The sequence below is a fragment of the Nipponia nippon genome, unplaced genomic scaffold (assembly GCF_047370975.1).
Source record: "Nipponia nippon isolate SJK-2023a ecotype South Korea unplaced genomic scaffold, ASM4737097v1 scaffold_7, whole genome shotgun sequence".
Classification (NCBI taxonomy): domain Eukaryota; kingdom Metazoa; phylum Chordata; class Aves; order Pelecaniformes; family Threskiornithidae; genus Nipponia; species Nipponia nippon.
In genome coordinates, this window is record NW_028262391.1 from 11244412 (window position 1) to 11271125 (window position 26714).

The 26714-nt window shown below is 65.6% G+C and overlaps 4 protein-coding genes across 7 annotated transcripts; 2 read left to right on the plus strand and 2 right to left on the minus strand.

The window, feature by feature from the left end:
* Window positions 1-50: 50 nt before the first annotated feature.
* EEF1AKMT4 (EEF1A lysine methyltransferase 4) lies at window positions 51-4885 on the minus strand. Its single transcript, XM_087738974.1, has 3 exons — window positions 4711-4885; window positions 3727-4010; window positions 51-1290 (listed from the first exon to the last, which is right to left on the minus strand). Exons 1-3 carry the CDS (start codon window positions 4883-4885, stop codon window positions 988-990), a joined length of 762 nt encoding a protein of 253 aa, XP_087595100.1. The 3' UTR covers window positions 51-987.
* A 119-nt stretch (window positions 4886-5004) lies between these two features.
* On the plus strand, window positions 5005-8022 carry ALG3 (ALG3 alpha-1,3- mannosyltransferase). Its single transcript, XM_087738966.1, has 9 exons — window positions 5005-5173; window positions 5422-5521; window positions 5609-5756; window positions 5926-6086; window positions 6204-6324; window positions 6647-6852; window positions 7103-7179; window positions 7384-7528; window positions 7636-8022. The coding sequence occupies exons 1-9, from the start codon at window positions 5023-5025 to the stop codon at window positions 7823-7825; spliced, it is 1299 nt and encodes a 432-aa protein (XP_087595092.1). The 5' UTR covers window positions 5005-5022; the 3' UTR covers window positions 7826-8022.
* Window positions 8023-8404: 382 nt separating this feature from the next.
* On the minus strand, window positions 8405-22232 carry VWA5B2 (von Willebrand factor A domain containing 5B2). 3 transcript variants are annotated; one of them, XM_087738944.1, is made up of 22 exons: window positions 22121-22232; window positions 16782-16937; window positions 16205-16366; window positions 15722-15935; window positions 15452-15606; window positions 14857-14988; window positions 14616-14740; window positions 14297-14473; window positions 14104-14214; window positions 13779-13981; window positions 13358-13472; window positions 13099-13284; window positions 12836-12995; window positions 12471-12760; window positions 11147-11372; window positions 10720-11058; window positions 10504-10641; window positions 10306-10425; window positions 9974-10051; window positions 9705-9774; window positions 9369-9477; window positions 8405-9050 (listed from the first exon to the last, which is right to left on the minus strand). In XM_087738944.1, exons 1-22 carry the CDS (start codon window positions 22221-22223, stop codon window positions 8442-8444), a joined length of 3978 nt encoding a protein of 1325 aa, XP_087595070.1. In that variant the 5' UTR covers window positions 22224-22232; the 3' UTR covers window positions 8405-8441. The 3 variants fall into 3 exon arrangements, with proteins under 3 accessions (XP_087595070.1, XP_087595069.1, XP_087595071.1); XM_087738943.1 differs by having other exon boundaries at window positions 15710-15935; XM_087738945.1 differs by lacking the exon at window positions 22121-22232 and adding an exon at window positions 20435-20611 and having other exon boundaries at window positions 15710-15935.
* Window positions 22233-23321: 1089 nt separating this feature from the next.
* LOC148050815 (uncharacterized) lies at window positions 23322-26659 on the plus strand. Of its 2 annotated transcripts, none has more exons than XM_087738968.1 (2): window positions 23322-23694; window positions 24743-26659. In XM_087738968.1, the coding sequence occupies exon 2, from the start codon at window positions 24767-24769 to the stop codon at window positions 25892-25894; it is 1128 nt and encodes a 375-aa protein (XP_087595094.1). In that variant the 5' UTR covers window positions 23322-23694; window positions 24743-24766; the 3' UTR covers window positions 25895-26659. The 2 variants fall into 2 exon arrangements, with proteins under 2 accessions (XP_087595094.1, XP_087595093.1); XM_087738967.1 differs by lacking the exon at window positions 23322-23694 and adding an exon at window positions 24211-24246.
* Window positions 26660-26714: the final 55 nt, after the last annotated feature.

A 26714-nucleotide genomic window follows, 5' to 3' on the forward strand; every position in this document is an offset into this window, starting at 1 on the left:
CCGGAGTCCTTCGCCGGCTCCCAGCGCAGGGGGAGCCACTGGCTGACCCACTTATGCCTTTTGCCAGAAATAGCAGCCCGGCAGCTTGCTCCTCTTCGCTACGTTACCGCCATCCCTCCGAGGAGGGGTCCCCTCCGTGCCCCCTGGTGTTGCCCACCCTGGTGGGGTTTGGTGCTCAAACGGCCCCTGGGGACACCCCTGGTAGCACCTGCGCGCCCGCTACAGCCGCCATGCTAGCGCCCACGCGCTGGCACCCATGCGCAGCCAGCCCTGCCGGCACACGGTGGCACGCCTGTCACCAGCCCCGGCACACGCGTGTCACCGCGCTGCCGGCCCCAGGCACAGGCAGAGGCGGGCCAGGCGTGTGCAGCACACTGGGGTTGTCACTGCGACCAGGAGCAGGGATGGAGGGGGATGGGGGAAGATGTGCCACCCTGCCCGCACACGCACTCCACGGTGCCCCCAGCCCCGCGCTGGCACATCCCAGCCCGGACCCCCGGCCGGGGCTGGGGGGTGACAAGGACACGGTGCCCTTGTGCACCCCCACAGCCGAGGAGGCCGGTCCAGGGGTCCCGTGGCATGACGGGGAGCAGTGAGCACCCCCCATCCTACCCCCTGCACCCAGTGCCAGCACCCCCATGCTGCCCCCAGCCCAGCTGCCTGTGCCAGGGAGGGGGAGCAGGGAGCTGCTCCCCGCAAGATGGATGGGTGGAATTAAACCCGATTTGGTTTCATTACCGGCCACAAAGCCCCAAGCCCTGGCTGCTCTCCAGCTGGGAGAGAGAAGGGCTGGAGATAGGAGCACAGCATCCCTGGAGCATCCCGCTGCTCCCCCCAGGAGGAGGCCAAGCCCCCCTCTTTTCTCCCATTACTCACATCACTGGGCAGCTTGGGGGGACGACACTGGTTCCCTGTCCCCCACCCGCAAGGGTGGAGCAGCTTAAGGCGTTATTGGGTGGGGGGGAGGCCGGGGAAGCCCCCCCAGGGTCACAGCTGGATGGCAAGGAGATAGTCCTCATCGTTGTCCGGAGGGGCGGGTGGTGGTGGCGGGGCAGGGGGCGGTGGGGGCTGGTGCAGCCGGCGCCCCAGGGCCAGGTCGGGGGCGTCCAGGGGCTGCCCCTTGCGCATGACGTAGACGAAGTAGTGGAAGGCGCCGGCGTCCCCGTCCCCGCAGGCGACGTGGCGCAGGGACCAGCCGAAGGCCTCCTGGGCGTAGTGGGGCTTGCGGAAGTGGGGCTGGGCGAAGGTGATGGAGATGAAGCAGCCCCCGGGGCGCAGCACCCGGCTCACCTGCGGCAGGAGAACCCCCGGGACAGGGCGGAGGGGACACAGTGAGGTTCACCCCCTCTGGCAGGGACAGCCCCATCACCATCTGCCAAAGATCCCCCCCAGCCTCTCCCATTGCACCCCCAAATCTCCTGGCCTAACCTTGCCCCCCCCATGCCTGGTTCTGCCATGTCCCCAGATCACCCACAGCTCAGTGGCAATGGGGGTCCCCACCCACAGCCTCTCCCTGCACCCCAAAACTCTTCACCCCATGCACAGCAGATGGCACAGAGACCCAACCCTGGTGCAGGGAAAAGCTTCACCCTCCCAGGTACAGGGCGCCCCCAGAGCAGTGTGGGACCCCCATCCCACCCACCCCTCCCTGGGGCACCCAGTGCCACCCCCCCACCAACACCCAGCGTCCGAGGTGTGTGTGTGGGGGGGTTGGACGGGAAAGGATTCGACCCTTTTAATCACCATTTTCTCCCCGCTGGAACTAAGCCCCCGCTAACAGGATAGAAAAGAACATCAATTTTCTTGCCTGGCTTTATCCAATGTCAAAAGGCTTTTACGGCCAGCGCTCGCGTGCTCGGCATGCAAAGGCAGCGCCCGGGGTGGATGGGCAGCCAGCCAACCCCCCAGCCGGTGATACCCCCCCGCTGTCGGCACCCTGCCCCAGGGGGGGACACCCCCAGATCCCCCCTCTGCAAGGGCAGAGAGCCACTGCGGCAGGGGAGAGGGCTGGGGGCCAAGCTGGGGTTTCCCAAGCTCTGGTTTAATCCTGCTGGGAAGCTCCACGGCTCTGCGCTGGCTGGGGCCAGGGATGGAGAGGGGAGCAGGCAGCCTGTGTGTCCCCCCCAGCTGCGGTGGGGGCTTTTGAACCAAACCTTAGTGGTTTTGGCCAGGAAAAGGGGAAGGCAGGTCCCTGCATCCCCCCTCTGGGCACCCAGCTCAGCATCCTCCTGCAAAGCGCTGGATGCATCCATCCTGGAAAGACCCCACGGCTTCCCAACTGGCGGGCACGGGGGGGGGTCCCCGGGGCTGGGGGCAGGCAGGGATCTCCGACTGGAGCTGAGCGAGGCATCCTGCATCCCCGCATCCCATCCCTCGTTAATAGAGCACTAATGGCCGTTGCTTGGAGACGGCCGCAGGAAACCTTCCCATCCGCCGGCCGGCGCGGGGGGGGGCGAGGGCGGCTGCTCCCCGCTCTGGCACTAACCCGTCACCCCCTCCTCATTGCCCCCGGATCACCGGGACAGGGCTGTCCCCGGGGCATCCCTGCAGGCAGGGTGGATTTTTGGGTCCTTACATCCCCCCTGCAGGGACAGCAGGACAGAGGCTGTGAAAACCCCAGCCCCCTCATGAGAAACGGGGTGCCAGCCACCGCCGGACCCGCACGGAGGGACCGGCAAAGCAGCAAGTGGGTGGGAAGGCCCCACGAATCCCCCCGGGGACGAGGACACTGGGGACCGGCTGCAGGCGAAGGCTGGTGCCCAGAGATGCTGGGGGAGGGCAGGGATTGAGCAGGGGATTAAAAAGGGAAAAAAAAGGGGAAAAAAAGAGCTAAATCCTCGCTGTTTGGCCGAATGACAAGGACAGGCAGCTGAGCTGGCAGGGCAGGGCAGGGCAGGGCCTGGATGGCGAGGACAGCCCCCCTGCCCACAGTGCCTGGGGTCCCGCTCCCTCCTGGGCTCAGGGGGGCAAGAAAGGATAGGGGGCCAGTAGCCACGAGCACCCTCCCAGCACCCTGTGCCTGCACCCAAGGGTGCCGGGCAGGCACAGCAATTAATTATCCTTGCAGTAATTCCCCTGGGGCAGGGGAGGCTGCCAGGACCCGCACCCCCGCACCGGGGCAGGTTCAATCCGGTCCCTGCCTCCATCGCCAATTAATCGGGGCCTGGAGGCATTGCCTGTCCCTGTGGCAACGCCAAGGCCCTGTCGATGCTGACGGGGGTTGCCATGGCAACCCTGGACCGATGGGGACCCCGGCTAATGAGATCGAAGCTGGAGGGGGGGGAGGTGAGCTTGTCACAGCCCTGTGGTCATCACCTTGCCCTGGGCAGGCAGGGCCACCTCAGCGTGCCCCCCCCCCCGCCCCAGGTCCCCCCTGGGCACCCTCGGGTGCCCCTACAGCCACCCAGGCCAGGATGGGGCCCTTTTTTCCTGCCACCCCTTCACATTTAGAGTGCAAATAAAGAGAGGGGGGTCACCCAGCCCCCCAGCAGGACCCCAGGGACACAGCCTGCTCCATCTACCACCCTGGGGGGAAGGCAGTGGGGTGGGAGAGGGGGGGTCCCCCACCCCCAAGGCTGCCAGGACCACCCATGGGTGTTCCTTTGCGGGGCAGCAGAGGCACCAGTGGGGGCATGCCCAGGGAAGCAGGGTGGCGAGGGGACATTCTACACCTACACCCACCCCAAATGGGGACGGGGTCCACCCTCTGCCCCCCAACCCCGTTACCTCCGCCAGCACCCGGTGCATCGCGGCGGCCGCCTGGGGCGAGACGTCCCACGGGTCGGTCTCCTCTACCATCAGCACGTCGAGGGTGCCCTTCTCCAGCACCACGTCGAAGGCGGCGTCGGGGAAGGCGAGGGCGCGGATGTCCATGACGGCCCAGCGCAGGCCGGGGCAGCGGGCGTAGCGGGCGCGCATGGCCTCGATGCAAGCGGGGGAGAAGTCGATGCTGGTGACGTCGGTGTAGCCCAACTCGTGCAGGTCGTGGCTCAGGGCGCTGTTGCCGCAACCTGTGCCGGGATGCGGTTCAACCGGGGTTCGGGGGGTTGCCTGCACCCCAACCCCGCTGCCTGGGACCCGGGGGAGAGTGCAGGTAGGCTGGGGCAGCTGGAGAGGGCGCAGGGCAGCGCCTTGGTGCTAATTAGTGAGCGCTGGGCTGGTTCTTAATTACCCCCCTCCTTCCTGCAAGGTCGGGGGCTTTGGGTACTGCGGGGCCGCGGGGTGAGAGCAGCCCCCGCACACCGGATCCCCCCGCCCCGGGGCGGGATGCAGGAGGCCGGGAAAGGGCAGAGGGACGGGGGGGGGGTGTCCCCGGTTCTTCCCCCCCCTCGGCGGTGCCGTGGGGCAGGGACCCGTGGCAAACGAGGGCAGCGTGCGGCATCGGAGGGGGGGCTTAACGGGGAGAGGCAGCACCCGGCCCCCGCAGGACACGGACGGGCGGGCACCGGGAGAGGCCCCTTTCCCTCGGGATGCGCTCGGCCGCAGCTCAGCCGTCCCCCGGGGGGGGTGGATTTAGGCACTATTAAGCGCAGCTGGTGGCGGCTGATCCGGTAACAGGATCGGTGATTATACCCGCTTAATCCCACCGGCCCGGTAGGTTCACCCGCGGCCCCCCCCATTGGGGGGGGCCGCGGGTGAACCTACCGGGCTGTCGGCGGATGGGCCCGCAGGTGGGACCCCCGAGCCCCCCGCCCTCCACCGAGCCCGTACCGAGGACGAGGATACGGTCACCGGGACGCAGCTCGCCTTCCAGCTGCGGGAGGAACCGGGACAACCCCCCCAACCACTCCCGGGGCTCGGCGCCTTCCCGCCGGTACAACGCGTCCCAAAAACGGCGTTGCCGGTAACGGCGGTTGGCGGCGGGCGCGCGCTGCCGCCGCTCCATAACCGGGGGGGGGGGGGGGGAAGCACCGTGCGCCACGTGCTGCCCGCACCGCCCACCACGTGCGGCTTCCGGTTTCAGTGAGTGCCACCGCTTTAAGCGTTCCGGCCGGAAACACGGAACGGAACAGCGGGACGACCATGGCGGCGGGGCGGGGGGCGGCGGCGCTGCGACGGGCCTGGCGGGAGCGGCGGGTTGCGCTGCTGGAACCCAGCTACACCCCGCTGGTGGCCGCCTGCCTCTGCCTGGCCGAGGGCGGCGTTAACCTCTGGGTCATCCGCAGGGTTCCTTGTGAGTGCCGGGGGGGTCCTCCGGGCGGTGACAGCTCGCCCCCGGGCGCTGGGGTGCAGCGGGGGGGGGGTGGTCCCGCTGGCAGGGTGACGGGGCTGCCCCCGGCCCCCAGGGGTGACAGCATCCCCCGGGGGACAGGGGTGGGCTGGGGGCAGCGAGGGAGGGGGCGGGGACCGGGCAGGGCCGTGGGGTCTGGGGTGGGGGAGCCCCCCCCCCCCCCCCCGCCTGAGCCCCGGCGCTCCCCACAGACACCGAGATCGACTGGAAGGCCTACATGGAGGAGGTGGAGGGGTTTGCCAACGGGACCCTCGACTACACCCAGCTGAAGGGCGACACCGGGCCGCTGGTGTGAGTGACGGGGACGGACAAGCTCCCTGTGACCGGGGGCTCCTGGGGGGTCCCAGGGCCTGGCCCCTCACTCCCGTCTCTCCGCAGCTACCCCGCCGGCTTCGTCTACATCTTCCTGGGGCTGTACTACGCCACGGGCCGCGGCACCGACGTCCGCCTGGCCCAGTACCTCTTCGCTGGCCTCTACCTCCTCAACCTTCTCCTCGTCTTCCGCATCTACTGCCGAACCAACAAGGTAGCCCGGAGCCAGGGGGACTCGCTGGCTGCCTCGGGGCCTCTCCTGCTCTGCTGAGTCCTCACCGGGGCCAAACGGGCTGGGGTCTGAGGTTTGGAGGGGCTCAGTGGCAGTGAGGGGGTCCGGGACAGGCTGCTGATTGCCCTCGTGTCTCTCCGTCCCCTGCAAGGTCCCCCCGTATGTTTTTTTCTTCATGTGCTGCGCCTCCTACCGCATCCACTCCATCTTTGTCCTGCGGCTCTTTAACGACCCTGTCGCCATGGCCATCCTCTTCCTTGCCATCAACCTCTTCCTGGAGGAACGCTGGTCCTGGGGCTGCCTTCTCTTCAGGTGAGGGTCTGCGGGCAGGGTGGGGGCTGCTCTCCATGGTGTCCTGCCTGTGTGAGCGAGCTCGGCTCCTGGGCACCCGTGTGGGGGGCCGCAGCGGTAACACAGCTTCCCACTCAGCCTGGCTGTGTCTGTGAAGATGAACATCCTGCTCTTCGCGCCCGGACTTCTCTTCCTCCTCCTCCAACGGTTTGGTCTCCTGGGCTGTATCCCCAAGCTCTGCATCTGTGCCCTGCTCCAGGTGGGTCCCTGCTCATATCAGCTACCAGGGGCAGGCTGGCAGCCCCATCGGCAGGGGGTAGTGGGCTGCCCTGCCTGCATCGCAGCATCCTGCCTGGCTGTCCTGGGGGCTGGAGACCTCTGGGTGGATATACAGTGGTACCAACATCTGAGTTGGCCCCGCGCAACAAGCTGGAGGTTGATAAATGATCTAATTCATGGGGCTCCCATCTTTGGCTGACTGTCCCTGCCGCCCCATGCGGTACTGGCGTTCTCGGGAGGTGGCAAGGGTGGCGGGGACCTGGCTTACGGCTGCTGCGAAGGTGCTGGTGTGTCTCCGGCAGGTGATTCTGGGGCTGCCCTTCCTGCTGGTGAACCCTGTGGGATACCTGACTCGCTCCTTTGACCTGGGCCGCCAGTTCCAGTTCAAATGGACGGTGAATTGGCGCTTCCTCCCAGAAGAGGTTTTCCAGAATCGGGCTTTCCACGCTGCGCTGCTTCTGGCTCACCTGGCTGGCCTGGGGCTCTTTGCACTGCACCGGTGGCACAGGTGAGACCCAGGATTCCCCATGGGTGCTGGTCCCTGGCAGCCGATGCCCATCAGCCCCCGTGATGCAGGATATGGGGTCCATGACCCCCCCTGTCCCCACAGTGCTGCAATTCTGCAGTTGCAGGCAGAAGTCGGGGGGAAGTTACTGTTCTGTTTCGGGGCGTGCACTGCTCAAGCATGGCTCACAGGGGAAGGTCGGGGTGGAAGAGGCTTTCAGCAGCTGAGATCGATGTTTGTGCTTCCCCCTCAGGTCCAAAGAGAGCATCCTGGCTCTGCTGAAGGATCCTGCTGAAAGGAAACACCCGTCCCCTCCCTTGACCGTCAACAATATCCTTTGGCGGGGTGGGCAGCAAGGATGGGGGGAGAAGGCAGGGCAGGGCAGACCTCGGGCTCGGCATTCACAGGCTCCCGGTCCTGCTGCACTGTCAGTACCAGCCTGACCCGGGGGAAGGAGTTGTGCTCTGCGGTTGGGGAGCTGCTGTGGGATCACACCTCCAGCCTCCCGTGTTTGTCCCCTTAATGCCAGTGCACAGATCGTCTTCATCCTCTTCTCCTCCAACTTCCTGGGCGTCTGCTGCAGCCGATCCCTGCACTACCAGTTCTACGTCTGGTATTTCCACACGCTGCCCTACTTACTCTGGTGCACCCCTACCGCCAAGCTCGCCCACATGCCCAAGTGCGTGCTGCCAGGGAGGGGGACCACCCGGCTGCTGGGGGATCTGGGAGCGAGGGGCAGTTGGCGTGTTCCCCCCCCATGCTGACCCCCAGCTTTCCTCCCTGCAGGGTGCTGCTGCTGGGTGTGATCGAGCTCTGCTGGAACACCTACCCCTCCACGGTCTGCAGCTCCCTCTCCCTCCACATCTGCCACGGACTCGTCCTGCTCCAGCTCTGGTACGGCACGGCCCCCCCACCGGCACCGCACACCCCCCCGCCGAGCAGGAGGCCCGCACCCATCTCCAAGAAGGCCCAGTGAGAGCGTGACCGGCCAGACGATGGCAACTGGTCTCTGGGACTGCCCCTTTTGCCTGCTCTTTCCCCACCTGGCTCCCAGGCTGCCACCAGCCATCCCAGGAGGGCTGCGAGCCCTGGAACTGTGCGGAGGGGGCAGCGTGGGGACCCCCAGCAGGCAGGACTTCCCCAATAAAAGGGGGCTTCGTGTGGCCTTCCCCAGCCGCAGCGTCCTCGTGCCGTGACAGCGTCGGGACGGCTGTGCCTCAGCACTGCCCCACCTGCGGGGAGGCAGAGCAGCTGCCGGGGCTGTGGGAGCTCCCTTCCCAGCCCTGGGAGAGTGCTGCCCCGGGCAGGGGAGCAGCCTCTGGGGTGAGGTTACGACAGAGGATCTGCAAAACCGCTTTGCCTCAAGGTTTGAATCGCCTTGATGCAGCCCAGGGAGCCCTCCAGCACAGCTTTTCCTAGTCCCCTGTCTGTTCCTTCCCATGGGAGATGGCTGGGAAGGGGGTGACCCCCCCAGGTGAGCTCTGGTGAGCACCAGCGTGGCCTGAATTGGGCCAATGGCTCCCTGCCCATAACAGAGATGCCTGTGCAGGCAGCGTGGAGCCAGGCATCTTTATTGGCCCCTCCGGCGGCCGTCAGACATTGTTGGGGTTGTAGCACAGCATGTTCAGCTTGATGTTCTCGTCCCAGTGACGCAGCAGCAGGAACAAGTGCCTGGCTGCCCCTTTGAGGCAGCCCACGTCCACCCCCTCAGGCAGCCGCTGCGCCTGCAGCCACGCGTCCGCCTTGGCCGCCACCAGCTCCCACTCCTCGAAGAAGCCGGCGCAGCGATGCTCCAGCCAGGCCAAGGCCACCGCCGTGGCCCAGCTGGCGCTCTCCAGGTCCTCTGGCCCCGCGTCCTGCCAGCTCACGCCAGCCTCGGAGGGGGCAGCCGAGTGGGGGCCGGTGTCAGACTCAGAGCCATGCCCGCTGTCCGCCTGCGCCCACGCGGCCGCGCTGAGCACCTCAGAGCAAGTGCTGCGGGTTGGGGGCGAGCCAGGCTGTGGGGCTGCGGCGGGCTCCTCGCCCTCCTTGCTGCCGGGCTGTGCCTCAGGGCTGCTCCTGGCCCCCGGGGACGTGGGACTGAGGCTGGCTCGGTGGGAGGCGTAGGGGGAGGCCCGGCGCAGGCGGTCCAGAGGGATCTGCACCACTTCGGAGAAGCTCTCGGTGAGCTGGAACGGCCCCTGGGCTTGCTGCAGCTGCACCTGCAATGGGGGGGCAGGCGACTGGGGGGGCCAGGCAGGGGCGCAGACCCACCGCGGCCCCCAGCACTCAGCGGTGGGGGCTGCAAGAGCGTCCCTGGGGCACAGAGACTGTCCAATGCTCTTCCCCCCCCCCCCCAAATGTCAGTAAAGGCCCCCGGGGCCATTCGAGGATGCAGCAAGGCTGAGTTGGCACCCACTGGGTTTGCATCCTCAGCTGGGTGCTGCTGCTGGTGCTGCCAGGCATCGCCGGGGCGGCTCGGCTGCAACCCAGCAGGGAAGGTGCCTGCTCGGCCCCTCCGGGTGGGACGGGGTCCTTACCAGCGGGAGGTAGTCGTGGCTGGCGTGGTTGCTGGAGCACTCACTCTCTGGGCTGAGGCACTGCGGGCGCAGTGCCAGGCTGGGCCCCCTGCGCCTGCTCAGGCTAAACCTGTGGGGCAAACGGGCAAGTTAGCGGGGTGGGGGGCAATTCCTGACGGGCAGCTGGACGCCAGCCTGCTGCAGGGAAGGGGCTGGAGCACCAAAACCCGCCCCTTACGCCACAGGAGCTGGCGGGGAACATAGGACCTGCAGCACTCCAGAAGTGGCACTGTCCCTCTCTCCCCCCAACGTGCCCTTTTTTGGGTCCTCGCATCCCTCCCCACCCTGCAGCCTCACCTGGAGCCGGCGATGCTCTCTGTGGATTTCTGGGAGCCCATGGAAGTGGTGGAGGGGCTGGTTGGAGGCCCTGCAAGGCGGGGAGAGCTGAGCATGGGGGGCCACGGTGCACCCAGAGGTGCGTCCCGCTCCCCAGTGCCTGTGCCTGGGCAGTGAGGGCAGGCGTGGGCACAGCAGATGCTCCAGCTCTCGGCTGCCAGCAACAGGGTGCTGGGGGCACTCCCAGCCCCCCACCATCCAGCCCTTGGCCCCCTCCGCCCTGGACGCACCGTTCGAGCAGTTCTGCTTTTCCCAGCCATAGGTAGGGGAGGAGATGCTGGCCGGAGACCCGGGGGTCTCATCTCGCTCTGCAAAAGAGCAAAGCCCTGAGGGCTGCTGGGCTCCTGGGACCTTCACGGCCCGGAGCTGCTGCCAGGGCCGCTATGCTGCTCCCCTTGTCCCCCTCCCAGCATGGGGCAGAAACCAATGCCTCTTCCCAGGCATCCACAGCGCTCCAGCCAGGACCAGCCCTGTGCAGCCATGAGTTGAGGGTCCCCAGGAGCCCCGGTGCTCAGGCAGGGCCCTGGGGAGCACAAGCCGATGTAAGGGCCTGGACCGGTACCTGCAGCGATGGGGGCCTCATCCTGCTCCTCCGCATCCCGCTGCTGGCCCAGACCCACCGAGGAGCTCCTGTGGTGCCAGCTCCTGGCCGCGGCGGCTCGTGGCCAGCTGGCCAAGCCAGCTGCAAGGGACAGTGCCACCTCAGCCCTCCGTCCCCTCGCTGCCCCCTCCCCAGCACGCCGGGCCCCCCCGGCCATACCTGTGCCCCACACCTCGGGGGCTGCGGGCAGCGGTGCCTGTGTGGCACCATCCACGGGCACCAGGCGGGTGTAGAGAGAAGGCACGTTGCAGGCTTTGCTGGTTTGCATGGCTTTCAGGCGAAACCGGCGGGAAAAACCTGACCAGAGCAAGGTGGTTAGAGGTGGGGGCATGCCGGGGCTGTGCCGTGGTGGGGGACATGTGCACCAGCACCCACCCTGCTCCAGCTCGGCTTCCCGCTGCGCCGCGTTCTCGTTGTCCCGGATGACGGAGCGTGCTGCCAAGCGGTGCAGCGGCTTGTCCCAGGCCTTGCCCGCCCGCCGTGGGGGGTCCTCCCTGCCTGGCCCCTCCCGGGGCTGCAGCAGCGACTCCAGCGAGGCCGTCACTTCCCAGGACACCGGCTTGCCGGCTCGCAGCCCGTGGATCACCACCTGGCAGCGCAGGGGCAGGCTGGCATCGCCCAGGCTGGGCTCCCCCGGCACCGGTGAGGCACTGAAGAGGTAGGAGGGCTCCACCAGCATGTCCCAGTCCAGGTGGGTAGGCGAGAGGAGGTTATCTGGACAATGGCAAGATGTGGGCTCAGTGAGGCGGAGGGTACACAGTTCTGCCCCTGCTGCCCTCGTCCCCTCGCAGCCAGCACGCACTCGACTCCACCGTGCTGGGCTGCAGCTGCCCTGCCCGGGGTCCCAGCTCATCCAGCCGCCCCTCCAGGGACTGGTTCCTCTTCTGCGACACCTTCTCCAGTGCCCAGCACAGCCGGTGGGCATCCAGCTCCCCGTGTGGCGAGGAAAAGCTGCGGCCGGCCAGGGCGGCACGTGCCAGCGCCTTCTTCCGCCGTGCCAGCTCCTCCGTGCTCTGGGCCACCGTCACCTGCGGAGGGGGGGAGGCTGATGGCGAGCCCGGCAAAGGCGCCGGTGCAGAGCCCAGACTGCGCCAAGCCGTGATGGGGCACCTGTGGCCCCGGCCGGCTGTTGGCCAGAGCCGCTGGCTGACGCCCAGCCCCGCCGCTCTGCAGGCTGGCAGCCGGCAGCCTCCCAGGGCGGCAGGCGATGCTCACCAGGCTCCTCGTACACATGGGAAGGACTGATGGCACCGAGACAGGAGTTTGCAAACATCCCTGGGGGCTGACTCAGGCTGACGCCGAGGCAGGAGGAGTTGGCAGGGATTTTTGTGCGTGCAGGGGTTTAGCTCGGTTGCTCAGGCTGGATGGTGGTAGGGTGGGATGCAGTTCCCAGCACAGAGTGATGTCCCTGCACTGAGATGCTTCACCTAAAAGCTACGGCAGGGCAGCAGGCGCCCGTGCCACCTCTCGCCCCAGCAGCAGGGAGCCCGAGGAGGATCATTTACACTGCAGGGAAATCACTTACGCTTGACATTTCAGCAGCAAAGGCCACCAGCTGTGCTGTTGTGTGGCAGGAGCAGGTTACCTAACCCGTGCCACTGGGAAGGGACATGTCCCAGAGGTGGGTGACAGCTGGCCTCACCCAGCCTCGGGGCCACCGTCACTGGGGGAGCTGCCTCTCCCCATCCCAGTGACTTGGCTGGGCTTTAAACCCGGGTATGAAGCAGAGGGGATGTGGCCCATTGCTAATGAAGCATCAGGTGGTGTTGGCCGAGGGCTGAAGGAGCCGGGCAGGGGGTCAGCCAGCCCACCCTCTCCACTCCAGCTTGGCAGGTTGGTTACCTGATGCCAGCCCAGCTAGTTTGACTTAATTTCTGTAGCATCAACAAGGATCTGAGCTGGCTAGGGGGTTTCTTCGTCCCCAGCTGTCCCATTCCAGTAGGACAAAACCACTCCAGGAGCCTCCTCGTGGCGCCCACGGCTGATTCTTCCTTAAAATCCAGGCTACAATGCTGTGTTTCCAGCCTGGCGGCCACGTGTCCAGGCACAACGGGGCAGCCAGACCCCAGCTAAGCCAGGAACAACCCCTCCATGCATGGGCCCTTGCACCCCATTGACATCCTTACCTTGGTGCCAGCTGGGACAGAGGGCAGTGGGGCGGATTTGGTGGAGGACTCGCAGAGGGACAGGCTCTTCTGGCCCTGCTGGGAGGTGGCATCGGCGCTGGGGGCCGAGGAGCCGCCCTCGGGGGCTACATCGCGGGAGCCGGTGGACTCGCTGCTGGTGGAGCTGTGGGAGAGCAGCCCCTGGCTGCGGTCGGTGCTGACGGAGCAGTGCGTCAGGACGTACTGCTCCTGGATGTAGGAGGGCTGGTAAATCCGCTTCCAGATGTCTCCCCCCGAAACGGGATCTGCACCTGCCCAGCGAGCGCACAGCCCATCAGCCCACGGTTCCTGCACCTGCCCCCCACCCCGGCCCCGGCCCCACTCACTCCGCTCTGACGCCTCCGTGCCCCCGGCAGAGAGCTCCAGGGAGGTGTCCCCAGATCCCGGGGTGCTCCGGGGCGGCTGGCGGCTCTCCCCGGGACTGGGCACCTCCTCCTGGGAGGGGAAGGCTGAGCCCCGGGAGCTCCGGCAAGCCCCTTCCCGGCCCTGCCAGAGAGAGAGCACCGCCGTCAGCGCCCCCGGCACAGGGAGAAGCCGGCGACACTGGGAACGTGCCGTTCTCTCCATGCCAGGGCGGTGCCGGTCGTACTCGTGGGCGCCTGTCGCGGAAGCGGGCGATGCTGTAGAGGACGCAGTAGCTGACAAGGCGGTCACCGGGGTAGAGGGCCGGGAGCTCGGTGGGCGAGAGCAGAGCCTCCATGCTGTCGGGGACGTACCAGTCGATGGTGATGTCGCTGATGGCCGGCTCGATCGCTTTCTTCAGGATCTTGATCAGCTGGGGTGGGGAGAGGAGCCAGCGTCAGACACCATGGTGGCCCCTGTGCCCCCTGTCCCTGCCCGGGTGTTACCTTGGGCTGCAGCCTCTCGGCCGGGCTCAGGAACTCGGCGCAGCCCCGGCTGACCTTGGCCATGCCCTTCAGCAGCCGCCGGCACACCCGCGGGCCCATGCCAAAGTTGAAGCACCTGCAGGAGAGAGCCAGGTGATGAAAAGCCATGGCCGGGCCGGTGCCAGGGGCTGGGCAGCCCGGCGGCAAGCCCTGCAGCAGGGAGGGGCAGGGGTGTTTGGTAGCCAGAGATGCTGCCTCAGCTGTGTGCTGAGTTGGGGCACCCCAGGGGAAGCCGAGCCGGTGGGGCTGGGGGATGTGATGGGTGAAAGACACCCTCGGGACTGGCGGAGGTGAGATTTGGGGCTGCAGAAGGAGAAATCAGTGAGAACAGCCCAGGGGACATGGAGAGCACTGTGACCCTGCAGCAGTGCCGGTGCCATACCTGACGGTGCTGGCCTGCCTGCGCACCAGCCGGAGGATCCTGCCTGCGTTGCCCGCCGCTGCATTGGTGAAGAGGAAGAGCTGGCGGGGGTAGCCGTGGTGGAGGGGCTGTGCCAGCGCCCAGCCCAGGGCCGCCAGCAGGTTGGTGCCGCTCGTGTCTGCCCGCAGCCCGCCAAGATGCTCGCAAGCACGCCGCAGTGTCTCCTGCCCGCACGGAGAGCCGGTCTTGCAGCGTTCCCCCATCTCGCCAGCCCCGACCCCATGCCAGGGAGCCAGGAGGGGGGACGGAGAGGGGCTGGTGGGGGGCTTTGCCCGGCAGCACTCACATTGCTGCAGAGGTGGCTGGATGGGAAGAGCGGCTTGACATCGGCGCCGAAGCTGGCAATGTTGAGCAGCGTCCCTGACGGGAGGCTCTTCAGGGCCACCAGCAAAGCCTCCTGGAGTGACAGCGGGGACCGGGGAGGGCTGCTAAGGACCGGCCACCTGCAGAGCATCCCCAGCCCTGTGGACATGCCTCACCTTGACCTTGTCGAGGTCGGGGCCGCTCATGGTGCTGCTGCGGTCGACGAGGAAGAGGACCTCGCGAGTGACGCTCTGCAGGTCCCCAGGGATGCCCTCCGCCGCCGGGCAGAAGTTCAGCATCAGCACGGGGTTGGGGAAGATGTCTTTGTGGAAACGCTTCTGCACAAAAACCACCTGCGAGCCAGGCAGGCCGGGAGCTTTCTCACACCCCCAGGCCCACGGCGAGGTCTTCCTCACCCCCTTCCCACCGCTTCCCCCCTTCCTCCTCCTCCTCCTCCTCCTCCCTACTGGGCTGGCAGTGGCCATGCCCCATCACCTGTCTCTCGCCGCTGCTGTCCTTCCTGGCGATCCGCACGTAATCCCGGCGGCTTCGGACGTGGGCCTCGTACTCAGGGTACGTCATGGTGCCATCCTCCATCACCAGGTGGGGGTGGTGGGGCTCTGAGGGGGGCAACAGGGGAGTTCAGAGCTGCCCTGCTCCATGGGGGATGCTCCAGATGCTTTTGGGGTGATGCCCCATCTCCCCCAAACCCGCCAAGGGCACCGTCCCCCCTCACCGCAGGGGTAGAGGATGATCTCCAGGTCCCTGTCATAGCGGTGGGGCTCGGCCAGGGTGACGCAGGTGGTGGTGGCAGAGCTGGCCCAGGGGTCGGCGTCGGCTCGCAGGGCATGGGATGGACTCTCCAGCCCTGGGGGGGGGAGCAGGCAGTGGGGTAGCCCCTTGTGCCCCCCGCCTCGGCCCCCCCCCCACTGGGCACCGCACCTGTGCCGGACCGAGCGCTGCAGCAATGGCTGCTCCCTGCCAGCTCTAATGGATTAACTGGGCTGGCGGCCAGAAGCACGTCCCTACCACCCCGCATCCCCTCCTCACCCATCCTCTCCCTCATCCATTGCGTCTCCCTGGGGAAAGAAGCTGCTGACCCAGAGCTGCCCAAAGCCATGCGTGGGGTGAATTTGGGGAGGTCCCAGCCCCAAGGGTGGGAGGGGGAAAGGGCTTCTTCTTAGGTAGGGAGCGCAAGAGGCTGCCTGGGAAGGGGGCTTGTGTCCCCCTAGAAGCACGGAGGAACCAGGAGGACACCATCCCGGGGGTTGTCACCCATATTTCAGGAGGTTTTATCCAACCAGCTGACACCACCTGAGTTGCCCCCCTACCTGCCAGCAAGCAGGGGCCCTTCACCAGCAGCTCAAAGGCAAACTCATAAGGAAAAGGGTTGCAGGGTCGTCCCCGAAAGACATCCACGCTCTCTGCAGGTGCTGCGAGGGACGGCTGGCTCCGGGCACCCGGCCCCCCAAAACAGCTGGTGGGGCTGCAAGGGGAGAGGCAGTGATGGCTCCTGCCCCCTCCCAGCTCGCCCAGCATCGACATCCCCCCCCCGGGATGGCGGAGACTGAGGAAGCCATGAAAATCACCATAGGGCCAACCTGTCGTCACACAAGCTTGCCGGCTCGCTCTCGGGGACGGTGGGGACACGGGGCGTGAGGACGGGGGGGAGGAGGAGGCGCAGGGCTCCTTCCGGCAGCGTCGCCAGCTCCTGCGCTGTGCTCAGGGTGACGGCCAGGCTCTCCGCCGGGCACAGCGTGCCCGTGACGATGACGAAGGTGGAGCGCTCTGTGTCTTCATCCAGGACGAGGTGGCCTGGGCAGGGGAGGGACGCGGGGGTTCAGCGAGGTTGGGGAAGGAGGGTGTTAATTGCACTGATTACTCTCAAAGGGGACAAGAGAGGCCATGCAAAGGGTAAAGACCTAGGAGAAGTGGATGGAGGGGAAAGGGGACGGGGCTGCCCTGGCACAGGGAGCAGCAGCAGTCCTCATGGAAAAGCAGCAGTGAGGATGAGGAGCCTGCCCTGAGCTCTGAGCCTCCCAGCCTGGAGGACCCAACAGGATCACCCATGCCACGGCACTTACCACTGGCACAGCGGCGTGGCCGGTTGGGGCTGGGGCCGCACTGGAGGCAACAGTCCTGTGCCCGGTGCCGGTTCTGGACCTGGAACGTCACCCGCCGGCTGCCCACCGCTGCCTCGAAGCCAGCCACTACCTCCGACTCCTCCAGCGGGTAGATGAAGATGCCTGTGGGCAGGAGAGAATGCCGAGGCATATCCTGGCACAGACACTGCCGCGGCACCGGCCAGCCCATGACAGCACCACTAAGAGCAGGGCGATGTAAATGCACGGGAGCAGGGCAACATGCAGGAAGGACCCAGAGCCTCACTAGCCCGGAGGAGGGCAGGGAGGATGACATCCCCCTCTTCCTCAGCATTGGGAATGTTTTTGCCTAGCCTCGCTCTTCTCTTGCCTGCAGGGCGATGCTGGGTGTTGGCGGTGCCCCCGCCACCACTGACCTCCACCTTCTCTCCCCAAACTGAGCCAGGTTTGGGGGCCAGGACACAGGTGAGCTGGAGATGGGATGTTCTCCAGCATGGGTATTTTCAGGGGTCCGTGCAGGCAGCCCAGGTCCCTGCCAGCCCTGATAGCTCCCCCTTACCTTCCACAGGCTCCTCATGGGGGTTGGTGTACACGAGGTGAGCGGTGATGCTCAGGGAGTACCCGTTGGCACAAGCCTTCACCCTGGAGCTCTTCAGGGGCAGAGCCTCCCAGGAGGAGAGGGCATACAGGCCCGGCATGGTCCCTCGGTGAGCACCTGCGGGCAGAGGGGAGGCAGGCACTTGGTGCTCGGGGATGGGGGCTGCAGGCAAGGAGTTTGTGCACGTAAGCTGCTTCCATCTGCCCAGACTGCAGGGGGGGAGCAGGTCCCCAGCCCTCCTCATCCCAGGGATGCTGCTCTGCAGCATCCACAAAACACATGGACCTGGACCCAGGGCTCTGCTCGGACCCCAGCCCACTTGGAAACTGGGTCTGGAGTCACAGAAGCCCACAGAGAGCTCTTCCACCCCACGGGTAAATATCCCTGGCTGCTGGGCAGTGAAATAACTTCTCATGGGCATCAGCAGTTACATGCAAGCCCCAAGTCCTGGCAGACAAGCAGGGACTCCTAGACATGATGGATAACAGGCAGCCACACGCAACCCATCTCTTGGCCACCCCACAGCAGCTTGGTGGCTCCAGAGCCTCCCCAGACCATCTCTTGCACTGGCTGGGAGAGCAGCATCTGCTGCTCCCATCTCCATCCACCCACAGAGGTTACCAGGGTAATTTTATATTTTTTTAAAAAAAAAAAAGAAAAAAAAGGGCGAGAAGCCCACGGTGTATCTAGGACAAAACAGCGAGCAGTGTTTGCTGGGGGTTTAATAATTAACAACAAGGTCAGCGCTGCACTGAAGCATGGCACAGGGGGGAAGGCACTGCAGGGGGGAGCCCGGCTCGGGGGACGATGCTCTGCCTCCGGGCGAGTGACGCTCTGCCCAGAGATGGACGTGTGTGGCATCCCACCCTTTGGCAGCGGTCATGAGAAGAGAGGTGGCTGGGGATGCCTTCCAGCCAGGGCACCAACCCCCTCCACACCTCTCTTCCCCTTGGGAAAACCACCTGGGAGCAGCATCCCAGGTAATTGCCCGGAGCCAAGGCATCTCTCTAACATTGCCTTACCGCGTGCCATTGCATATTCACATAAAATATTCGGGTTGGCCTTAGCCCTGCCTCTCCGTGGATGGTGTGCATGGGTCCCGCTGCAGGCGTGGGTCTGCACCTCCACACCGTATCCCCTGCCTGCCCCAAGCGCCTGCTACCCAACAGCAGCGAGGTCCCCGCGTCACGCCGTGTGCCAGCGCTTCAGCGTGCACCGCGCCCAGGGCGAGGACAAGGCCAGGTACAAGTGAGCCATCTGGTCCTGCCACTCCGGTGGCCTTCATCCTGGGAACGGCTCGTACGAGCATCGGTAACAGGAGGCTCGGGGGGCCTCAGCACGCGGTCACAGGGTGCCTCTCTCAGAGCATCCTTGAAAGCGGAGCAGGGCTACATCCTCGGAAGCAGCACCAGGACCGAGCCCACGGCTGGCACAAGGCAGGGAGCCCCCGAGAAGCGCCGAAGTGCATTAGCAACGTGGCTGCATCCCAGAAAAATAAGTCCATTATGCCGGAGGGGAGCTGTTTATCTGCTCAATTGGCATCGCAGGGTTATGCTGGCAGGTCCTGGCCACCCAACCACCCCCCGCCATCTCCAGGTCTTCACCCCACGTGCAGGATGCTGCATGCCCTGCTGAGCCCCCCAAATTGCTATCCCACCACACAAGGCAGCACAGGGACAATGCACAGCCTGGTTTTCCTCCATGCCGGCTGTGCCACCACCAGGAATGGCATCAGCTGGGTCCTGCCCTGACCACAGCACCCAGCCGGGCTCTGGGGACTGGGACTCCCCCAGCCCAGCCACATCAAGCCACTGAAGACCAATTTTGCCCCAAAGCCCTTCCATTTGTTCCCAAGGCACCTGGCTTAATGCTCAGCAACGCGCCTGCTATTTGCTGTGCCGCCCGTTGGCCGGGGCACCACCGGCTTGTTTACCAGGGACTTACCGGAGAAGCCATCCCGGCTGCTTTTTATCACTTCTCTTTACATTTACCCTCGCAGAGTAAACAGGGCCCATCTGGCCCTGCCGTGCTTCGCGCTGCCTGCTCTAAGCCCTGTGGTAATGAATAAAACCAGACCCGATGGTCCTCGCCCCTGCCTCTTCGTCCTCTTCCCCTGCGGCAGCAAACTGTTCTCAGGTACCAGTGTGGCATCACCAGCAGGTCCCCGGCCCCAAGCCCAGCATGGTCACCAGTGCCTTCGCAGCCCCCTCCTCTTCCTCCCTCCCCACCTGCTGCCCGCAGGAGCTGGTTTAACCAGCAGCATCTCTGATACAGAGGGGGCTGCAGCAGGAGCAGGGCCGGGGGCGGCTCGTTGTGCCGGCAGCAGAAAGTCCTCGGCGAAGGCAAGAAGGAGCTAACTCTTCTCTAGGTCAGAAAAACTTAACATTTCTCTTCTCGCCCATGGGCAGGTTGAGTTTTTCCAGCAAGGCAGCTGCCGCAAGCCAGGCTCCTGAGCCCAGCGGACCCTCCTTAGCTGCCTGCAAAGTTGTCAGAGTTTCACCTGCTGCAGCGACAGCCGCCTGCACCGGGGTGCAGCGTGGTCCTGGGGAAGGGTGAGGCCAGCCCCAGCACAGGGAAACCCAGTGGAAATTTCCACTGGTGACAGAGGCACAGGCCGGTACAAGAGAAGGATGGAAGGAGAGGAGCCCAAGCCTCCGTGGCAGTGCCTGGAGCAAGGCATCGCTGCCCCTCCTGCTCACCCGCATTACCCCCTGCTTCCCTCGCCTCCCCTGGCCGCGGGACATCGCTTCGCTCTGCTGGGATGGAGCACAAGGGCGGGAGAGCAGGATCCATCCCAACTCCTGGAGCAGGGAGGAGGCCATGGAGGCGGGAGGTTATGGCACTGCTGCCCACTGTCCACGGGGCACGCCGCTTTGCAGAGAGCCCAAAGAGGAGGAGCGGAGGGGGAAAGGGATTTCCCCGGTGGCTGCAGGTGAAGGAGACGGGGCGAAGGGCTGCCTGGCACCGCGCTCGGCTGGGCTGTCCCCAGCCCGAGCCTCCAGCCTGTGGTGCTGTCCCCTGGCTGGCACTGCTCCTTGGTCTGCTGGGAAGTCGAAACAGAGAGCAGTACCTGCTGCGCACATATACACACACACGCATGCATGCATGCACACACGCCCCGGCACATGCACTGCATCCAGAACTGCTGCTCTCGCTTCCCCAGAGCCGCTAAAACCCCTGGAAAACCCCAGCCCCATGCCAGGGAACAGGAGTTACTTGCCCTCAATGCACCCTAACACAGGTACACCCCAAAAAAATGTCCCAGCCCCCCCAGATCCTCCCCCTGACACAAGCATGTCCTGGCAGCCCTGCAAAAGGGTCCTGCTGCTCTTCCGGCCACGGGACATTTGTGGCATGGGCCAGGGACCAGCTGGTGATACCCTGGGGCATGTTCCCAGCAGTTATTAAAGCCAGCCCTGTCAGGTCCATGCTGGATGGTGATTTCAGCACTTTTGTGGCCCTGCTGCCTCATCTCCCACCTCTCACCCCTCCTGTGATCCAGGGCTACCCCGAAAGCAGGCGTGCAACCCTGGGGCACCCAGGAATCACAGGATACCTGCAGGGTCCCGGGCCACCGTGGTCCCAGGCTCCCCCCCCCCCGCCCCGGCCCTTACCTGGAAGAGGAGGAGGAGGAGGATGACACAGGGGCTGCAGGCTCAGCTCAGCACCCACTGGGTCCCTGCCCTCCGCAGAGCCTTCTGCCCTGGGGGTGGGTTTCGCTGCCCCTCCGGCTCAGGGGGCCGCAGTACCCAGGGGGGATGAGCGGTCCTTCCCTGCCTCTCCCTGCTGCAGGCTCCTTCTCTGGCACTGGCTCCTTCACCGCCCTCGCTCCATCCCTCACTCCCTGTGCCAGCAGCAGAGCTGCTCCAAGCCCAGCCTCATTAAAGAGACACACTCCCTGGTACTGCCGCCCCGGGGAGGGCTGGGGGATGCTCTCATGGGTGGTGCCCGGGGTCTCAGGGGACGGACAGCACCCCCAGAGGGTGACAGGCACTGGCCAAGAGCAGGGCCTGCGGCCGTGGGCTGCTCTATGTGCACAGCATGGAGATGTCCAGCCAAACTCAGGTGCTGGTGAAATCCCAGGGTGATGCTGCAGCACCCACAAACACGGGGTTTGGCTGCCTGGGACACACAGCCGCCCCCCGTGCCCCCCGAACAAAGCACAAGGCAAAATGCAATCCCCCATCAGCCGGCTGAACTCTCCAGTACAAATATCGTGGGCCACAAGTGTCACAACCTGCCTCTCTAGAAGAGGTCTCAACTGCCCCGAGACTGCTGCAAGAGAACAGGGCACCGGCGGATGCCGAGCACCCACCCCAAACCCAGACATTCTGGGGTCCCACCGGGACCATCACTGTCAGCCTCCATGTGCTGCAGTGAAATCCCAGCCCCAAAGAGCAGGGAAGAGGGGGAATCTGGGGAGAGCCCAGCCTTTGGGTGACAACCGTGACAACAAGCCCCCATGGGGAGGGTACAGACCGTCAGGAAATCCCGGCAAAGCCAGGACACATCTGCTGGCAGGAAGATCTCACTGCTGAGCCCAGCTTGGGGCGCGCTGGGAATCCCTCAGCCGCCACTGCCGGTCCCACGTTCCCAAGTGGGACTGGAGAAAACCATCAAATTTGGGGCTAATCCCTGCCCTGCCTTGTGCAGGCAGCTCCCTTGCTGTGCTATAGATAGGGTTGTGCTGCCGCGGCTCTTTTTATAGAACACACAGAGGGGAGCCCCCACCCTCCCACGTGCCGCAAAACCCACCGTCGCAGCCACGCCAAACCCGGAGCCAGCCCAGCCACACGGGCACAAACCGGGGCAGAAAGAGCAGCGCCGGTGGGGGGGAGCGGTCCCCCCAGTCCTCAGCAGGTGATTTCGGAGCGGCACCGGAGCGAGGAGGCCTGGCAGAGCAGCGTCTCCCTGCTGGATCTCACCTCTAAGCTGACCCACGCACTGCTATGGCTTTGGCTCCTCGGCACGGGTTTCACAGGCGACGGCAGGAGCGAAGGAGGAAGATCTCAGTGGAAGACGCCCTTTGCCGCACGCAGTAGCACGGGGCACGCTCCCTCCTCCCGACCCCTTACCCTGCGCTTCAGCCAACACAATTATCTGGCAGAGAGGCACTCTGCGTGTCCCCGGGGTGCTTGTGAGAGCATGCTGAGCCATTCCCTCTCCCCGTGCGAGATGCCCCACGGCACGCCACTTCCCCTTCTTGTGCTGCACGGGGAGAGAGGAGAGCGAAAGCATGCAGCTGCTCTCCTTCCCTGTCATTTGTGACCACAGGAGAAGAATGCTAACCCATATATTACCTGCCCTACATGACAGACACCAGCTCTGTGAGCTGCTGGAGGCACAGCGCACACCGCAGCACATCCACCCAGCCTGCGGCACGCACGGGGCTCCCGCTCCCATCGTCACAGCGAGCACCACAGCCGCTCCAGCCCCAGAAAAAAAAAACCCGCAAGCTTTGATTTTTCTCTGAGATATTGTTTCTAGGCCAAGTTGAGGCAAAGAAAAGCATCCAAATGCGAGTGCTGGGTCGGTGCCACCAGCCAGGGTGACGGGGCTCAGCCAGCCCACGGCGTCAGATGCTGTCTGCAGCCCCGGCGTTACGGCAGATGAATAACCACGGCATGTGCAGCCCCGGGGACAGAGCCGAGCCTCCCCGAGCACACTGACGATGCACAGCAGCCCCGGTGAGACGCAGATGGGCTCCATCCCGCTCCATACAGCGCCCACACCAGCATCAGACATGCGTGTCCCCGCTCTGTGCCGTCACAGCTGCGCTACAGCAGCTCATTGCAGCCACAAATAAACCCACAGAGAGCTCGGCATTGCTTTTCGGCAGAGCGCTGAGCTAAGGCGTGCATTAAAGCCTGCAAACGCAGGCCCAGCTCAGCCCAAGGGCTCTGTTAAACGCCCTCATGCCCCAACAACCCCACGCAGCCCTCAACAGAAACTGCCATACCACCCAAGGGACCAGCCACAATCTGGGTATTTATCCCCAAATCACCTGTACCTTGTCCTGGGTTTATTGAGCTGAATTATCACCCAGAGATAGGGCTGGCTAGAGGGAGCACGGACCACAAAGCTCTCCCAGATGCTCTCAGCTCCTAAGTCACTGATAAGCCCTGTGAAATGAGTGCGATGGGAGAAAATAACCCAAAGCCCGAGTTGATACCGGCCGGTGTCAGGCTGGGAGCGACTGCACTCGATGCAGCTGCGGCTCCTCGGACCCAGCACAGGCAAAGGCTCTGCCTGCAGGGAGAGGGGCAGGGGCGCCCTGTTCAGCCGTCTGCTGCTCGTTAATCAGCACAAATTAAAGGGGATCCTGAGGAGGGGGAGCCATGGAGGAGGGGAATGCCTGGTCAAAATTAGCCACACCTTGGTTTAACGTGTACAATATTGGCCTGCCCAGCTGCAGGGAGTTATGGAGGGGCTGGAGGGAACGAGCAGCAGGAAATGAAACAGCAGCAGAGGAAGAGACATGGCTCACGGAGGCATCGGGGACCCCTGGGGAAGGGAGCTGGGAAAGCTGCCAGCGCTCCTCCTGCCCAGATTGAAGCGGAGCCCTCCCAGGATGCTGGCGCAGGCAGACCCAGGACACGCACTGGTGGCTGCTGGGTTTCCTTTCCGCAGCCGAAAATAGCGGGGGCTCGCAGCCATGGGGACCCTGGGGCAGCCGTGGGGACCCTGGGGCAGCCGGGCTTACTGAGCGGCTGGCTCGCTGCTGGAAACGAAACTCCGTGGGTTTTGGGAACTCGAAACTCCCACGCCCTTGACGCCTGCCTCGCTGCGCAGGGTCTGTCGGTGAAGCGTGGCGTTTCGGATCGGCTCGGGCCAGCAGCGGTTGGGGCTCAGCAGCGCGGCGGAGCCCCGTCAGGTGCCTGTCCCTTCGCTTGGGACCCCGAGGGCAAAGCTGGGGTGCTGGGTGGCGAGCAGGACCGTGCTGGCCTGCATCCCTGCCAGGCTCGGGCCCCTGCTCGCGGGCGGGGACGGGGTACCCGGGGCTGAGGAGGCGGGCGGGGGAGGCAGAGGAGGGAGAGGGGCCGGGAGAAGAGGACCTGGAAGAGAAACCCCCCCGAAAGGCCCCGGGGGGGAGCGGGCAGGGCACGGAGGGAGCTGCAGGGGCTTGTCCCCAGCCCAGGGCAAAATGTTGGGGGGGCTGGGGGGGCTCGGGCGGGGGGCAGAGGGAGACCCTGGGGAGAAAACAGAGGGAAAAGGGGATGCGGAAGGGGAGTTGGCAGGTCCGGGCAGGCCCGCGCCCGCCGGGCACGGCCGAGCGGCTGCTTCCCTCTAGCGGGGAGCGGCGGGGCCCGGCTGCACCGCGCCCCGGCCCCGCTCCCCGCCCCGCGTCCCGGGGCCGCCGCCGCCCCCGCGGGCACGTGGTGCGGGCGGGGCGCGCTTCCGGAGCGGTGGCGGCGGCGGAGCAGCGGTGAGAGCGGGCGGCACCGGGCGGCGGCGGCCGCTGCGGGCCGGGGGAGCCCCGCGCCCCGGCCCCGCAGCACGCGTGGGGTTCCCCCCGGGGCGGTGCCGGGTGTCCGCCCCCCACGCGTGTCCGGGCGATGGGCCCTCGGGGAGCCTCGCCCGGTCCCCGTGCAGCCGCGGCACCCACGGGCACCGCTCCCTGGTCCCTGCGGAGGTGGCCCCGGGGAGACCCCGCTGTCCCCCTGCCCGCCCGGCCACGGGGCGGGAGCGCGGGCTGCCGTGGGCAGACCCGGCCCCACGCAGGGCTGGTTTGGGGGGGGGGGCGGGGGGGAGGCAGGGTGCGCACCCCAGCACCGTGGAACCAGCCGGCATGGTGTGCCAGCTGGCGTCACCCGAGAAAAGGCGCGGGGGCAGAGGTGCCCCGGCAGCCCGCGCAGGGAGGGCCAAAGAAAGGGAGATTTGTGTTTTGGGGACGCACGTTCAATTTTATTCAATGCCCACAGCGCGAGACCCACCGACACGCAGCAATGGGGAGACCCAGGAAGGAGCCCACCAGCACGTCATCCCCTCGTCCAGCCACAGCTGCCTCCAAAACCGCCCCCGCCGCGCCACCGCCTTCTGCCTCGGCCACTCGCGCCAAGGCCACGGCTGCGGGCAGCCGATCCAGGAGCGCTCCAGCTGCCGGAGCTGCCGGCCAGGGACGGGGAGCAAAGCCAGACTCCTCTCAGCCGAGACCCGCAGCATCCCGCGGCGCCCTAGGAGATGCCGGGGACCAGCAGAGAGCATCCCCCAGGGGTTGCTCTGCAACCCAGAAGAAGTCACCTGATGCCAAAGGAGCCGCTGGTCCGGCCAGGCCTGACCCACGTCCGCAGAAGAAGCAGCCTGGAGCTGACCCAAGCGGGGCCTGGGGCCAGTTCCTGCTCCCCTTGGAGAGCCAGGACATCCCGTGGGTGGAGAAGGAGACCCGGGGCCAGTGGAGCAACCCCAAGTGGTATGAGTGGCGGGAGAACCGTATCACTGCCTCCGTGGCCCCCAGGATCGCCAACAGCAAGTTCGCCAACGGCAAGACGGACGAGGTGCCCCAGTCCTACCTGAAAGCGGTGGTGAGCTCCGGCCCCGGGGTGCAAACACCGGCCATGTCCTGGGGGGTTCGCAACGAGAAGGCGGCCGTGCAGGCCTATGAGCAGCTGAAGTCGCAGGCGGTGGGCAAGCCGGTGCGGGTGGAGGACTGTGGCCTCTTCATTCACCGGGAGAAGAAGTGGATCGCCGCCAGCCCGGACGGTGTCATCAAGGAGGCAGCCACGGGAAAGGCCCTAGGGCTGCTGGAGGTGAAGTGTCCCTACAAGCACAGGAACAGGACGGTGCGTGAGGCCTGCAAGGACAAGGATTTCTGCCTGGAGGTGGACGGGGACTCCTACACCCTGAAGAAGGATCATGCCTACTTCACCCAGGTCCAGTGCCAGCTGGCGGCTGCCGGCTTCCAGCAGGCTGACTTCGTGGTGCACACCACCAAGGAGACGGCTGTGGTCCCCGTGGAGTTTGACGCCAACTTCTGGGAGCAGACGGTGCCCAAGCTGGAGAAGTTTTACACCGAGGCGGTGATTCCCCACCTGGAGGAGAAGGCTGGCGGCTCAGTCTGGGCCAAGGAGGAGTAGACCCCGCCTGCCAGGATGCTCGCTTGGCCGCACAAACCCAGCTTTGGCCTCTAGCATAGAAATTACGCCCAATTTTGCTGCTGTTCTTGGACTGTTCGCTGCCTCTGCCCCAACACAACTGCCTCGACGTCGCACCAGCAGGACCCTGCTTTGGTCAGGGTCCCCTCCAACAGTGACTTCTTCCTGCCCCCGCCAGGTCCGCGCTCAGTCCCCAGTGCCTTCTTGTCCTGTCCCTATCGCTGCGTTCCCCATTTGACCCGACTGTGCTGCCTGACGAAAGCTGGCACGCCTCCAGATCCGCAGGGGAAGCCAGCGATGCCTCTGTGCTGGAATAACAGACTTATTTTGTGGAGAAAACTGGATCCTTTAGCACCTCAACTGCTGTCAGGACTAAATCGTAACTCTGCTCCAGAGTGGAGGCAGAGCCAGGGAAGGTTTGTCAGAGCCCAAGAGCAAAACACAGCTTCGTGGTGTACCTCAAAGAGTCGCAGCAGGGGTGTGTGGACACCCTCCCCGAGGCATCAGACCTGCTGCTGCTTTGGAGTAACCCGTGATGCTCACGATGAGTTGGTTGCAGCCTCAGGAAGATGGTGCCCATTGAAGAGGTTGTCCCCAAGCCCGTGCAGCTCCAGAGGACGTTCCTGTGGAGCAGCCCCATGCGCCGCAGCAGGGCGGGGAGGTGGGCATGGCTCTATTAAATACAACGTGCACTGGCCCACTTGTTCCCTGTTGTTTGTGCAGCTCGGCGTTCACCGGGGGGGAAGCAGGGCTGGGTGGGATCCCCACACCAGGTCCCCTCCCAGACACAGCAGAAGGGGAG

Excerpts from the sequence above, each read along its gene's own strand:
- EEF1AKMT4 (XM_087738974.1), bottom strand. The coding sequence starts at position 4,885 with ATGGAGCGGCGGCAGCGCGCGCCCGCCGCCAACCGCCGTTACCGGCAA. Across the intron at positions 4,011-4,710 it reads TGACCGTATCCTCGTCCTCG|GTTGCGGCAACAGCGCCCTG; the intron begins GTACGGGCTCGG and ends ATCCCGGCACAG. Across the intron at positions 1,291-3,726 it reads TGCACCGGGTGCTGGCGGAG|GTGAGCCGGGTGCTGCGCCC; the intron begins GTAACGGGGTTG and ends CTCCTGCCGCAG.
- ALG3 (XM_087738966.1), top strand. The coding sequence starts at position 5,023 with ATGGCGGCGGGGCGGGGGGCGGCGGCGCTGCGACGGGCCTGGCGGGAG. Across the intron at positions 7,180-7,383 it reads CCCTCCCTTGACCGTCAACA|AGATCGTCTTCATCCTCTTC; the intron begins ATATCCTTTGGC and ends ATGCCAGTGCAC. Across the intron at positions 7,529-7,635 it reads AAGCTCGCCCACATGCCCAA|GGTGCTGCTGCTGGGTGTGA; the intron begins GTGCGTGCTGCC and ends TCCTCCCTGCAG.
- VWA5B2 (XM_087738943.1), bottom strand. The coding sequence starts at position 22,223 with ATGGGAGCGGGAGCCCCGTGCGTGCCGCAGGCTGGGTGGATGTGCTGC. Across the intron at positions 14,989-15,451 it reads GGGCCCCTGCTTGCTGGCAG|GGCTGGAGAGTCCATCCCAT; the intron begins GTAGGGGGGCAA and ends TCCCCCCCCCAG. Across the intron at positions 13,473-13,778 it reads AGGCAGGCCAGCACCGTCAG|GTGCTTCAACTTTGGCATGG; the intron begins GTATGGCACCGG and ends TCTCTCCTGCAG.
- LOC148050815 (XM_087738968.1), top strand. The coding sequence starts at position 24,767 with ATGGGGAGACCCAGGAAGGAGCCCACCAGCACGTCATCCCCTCGTCCA.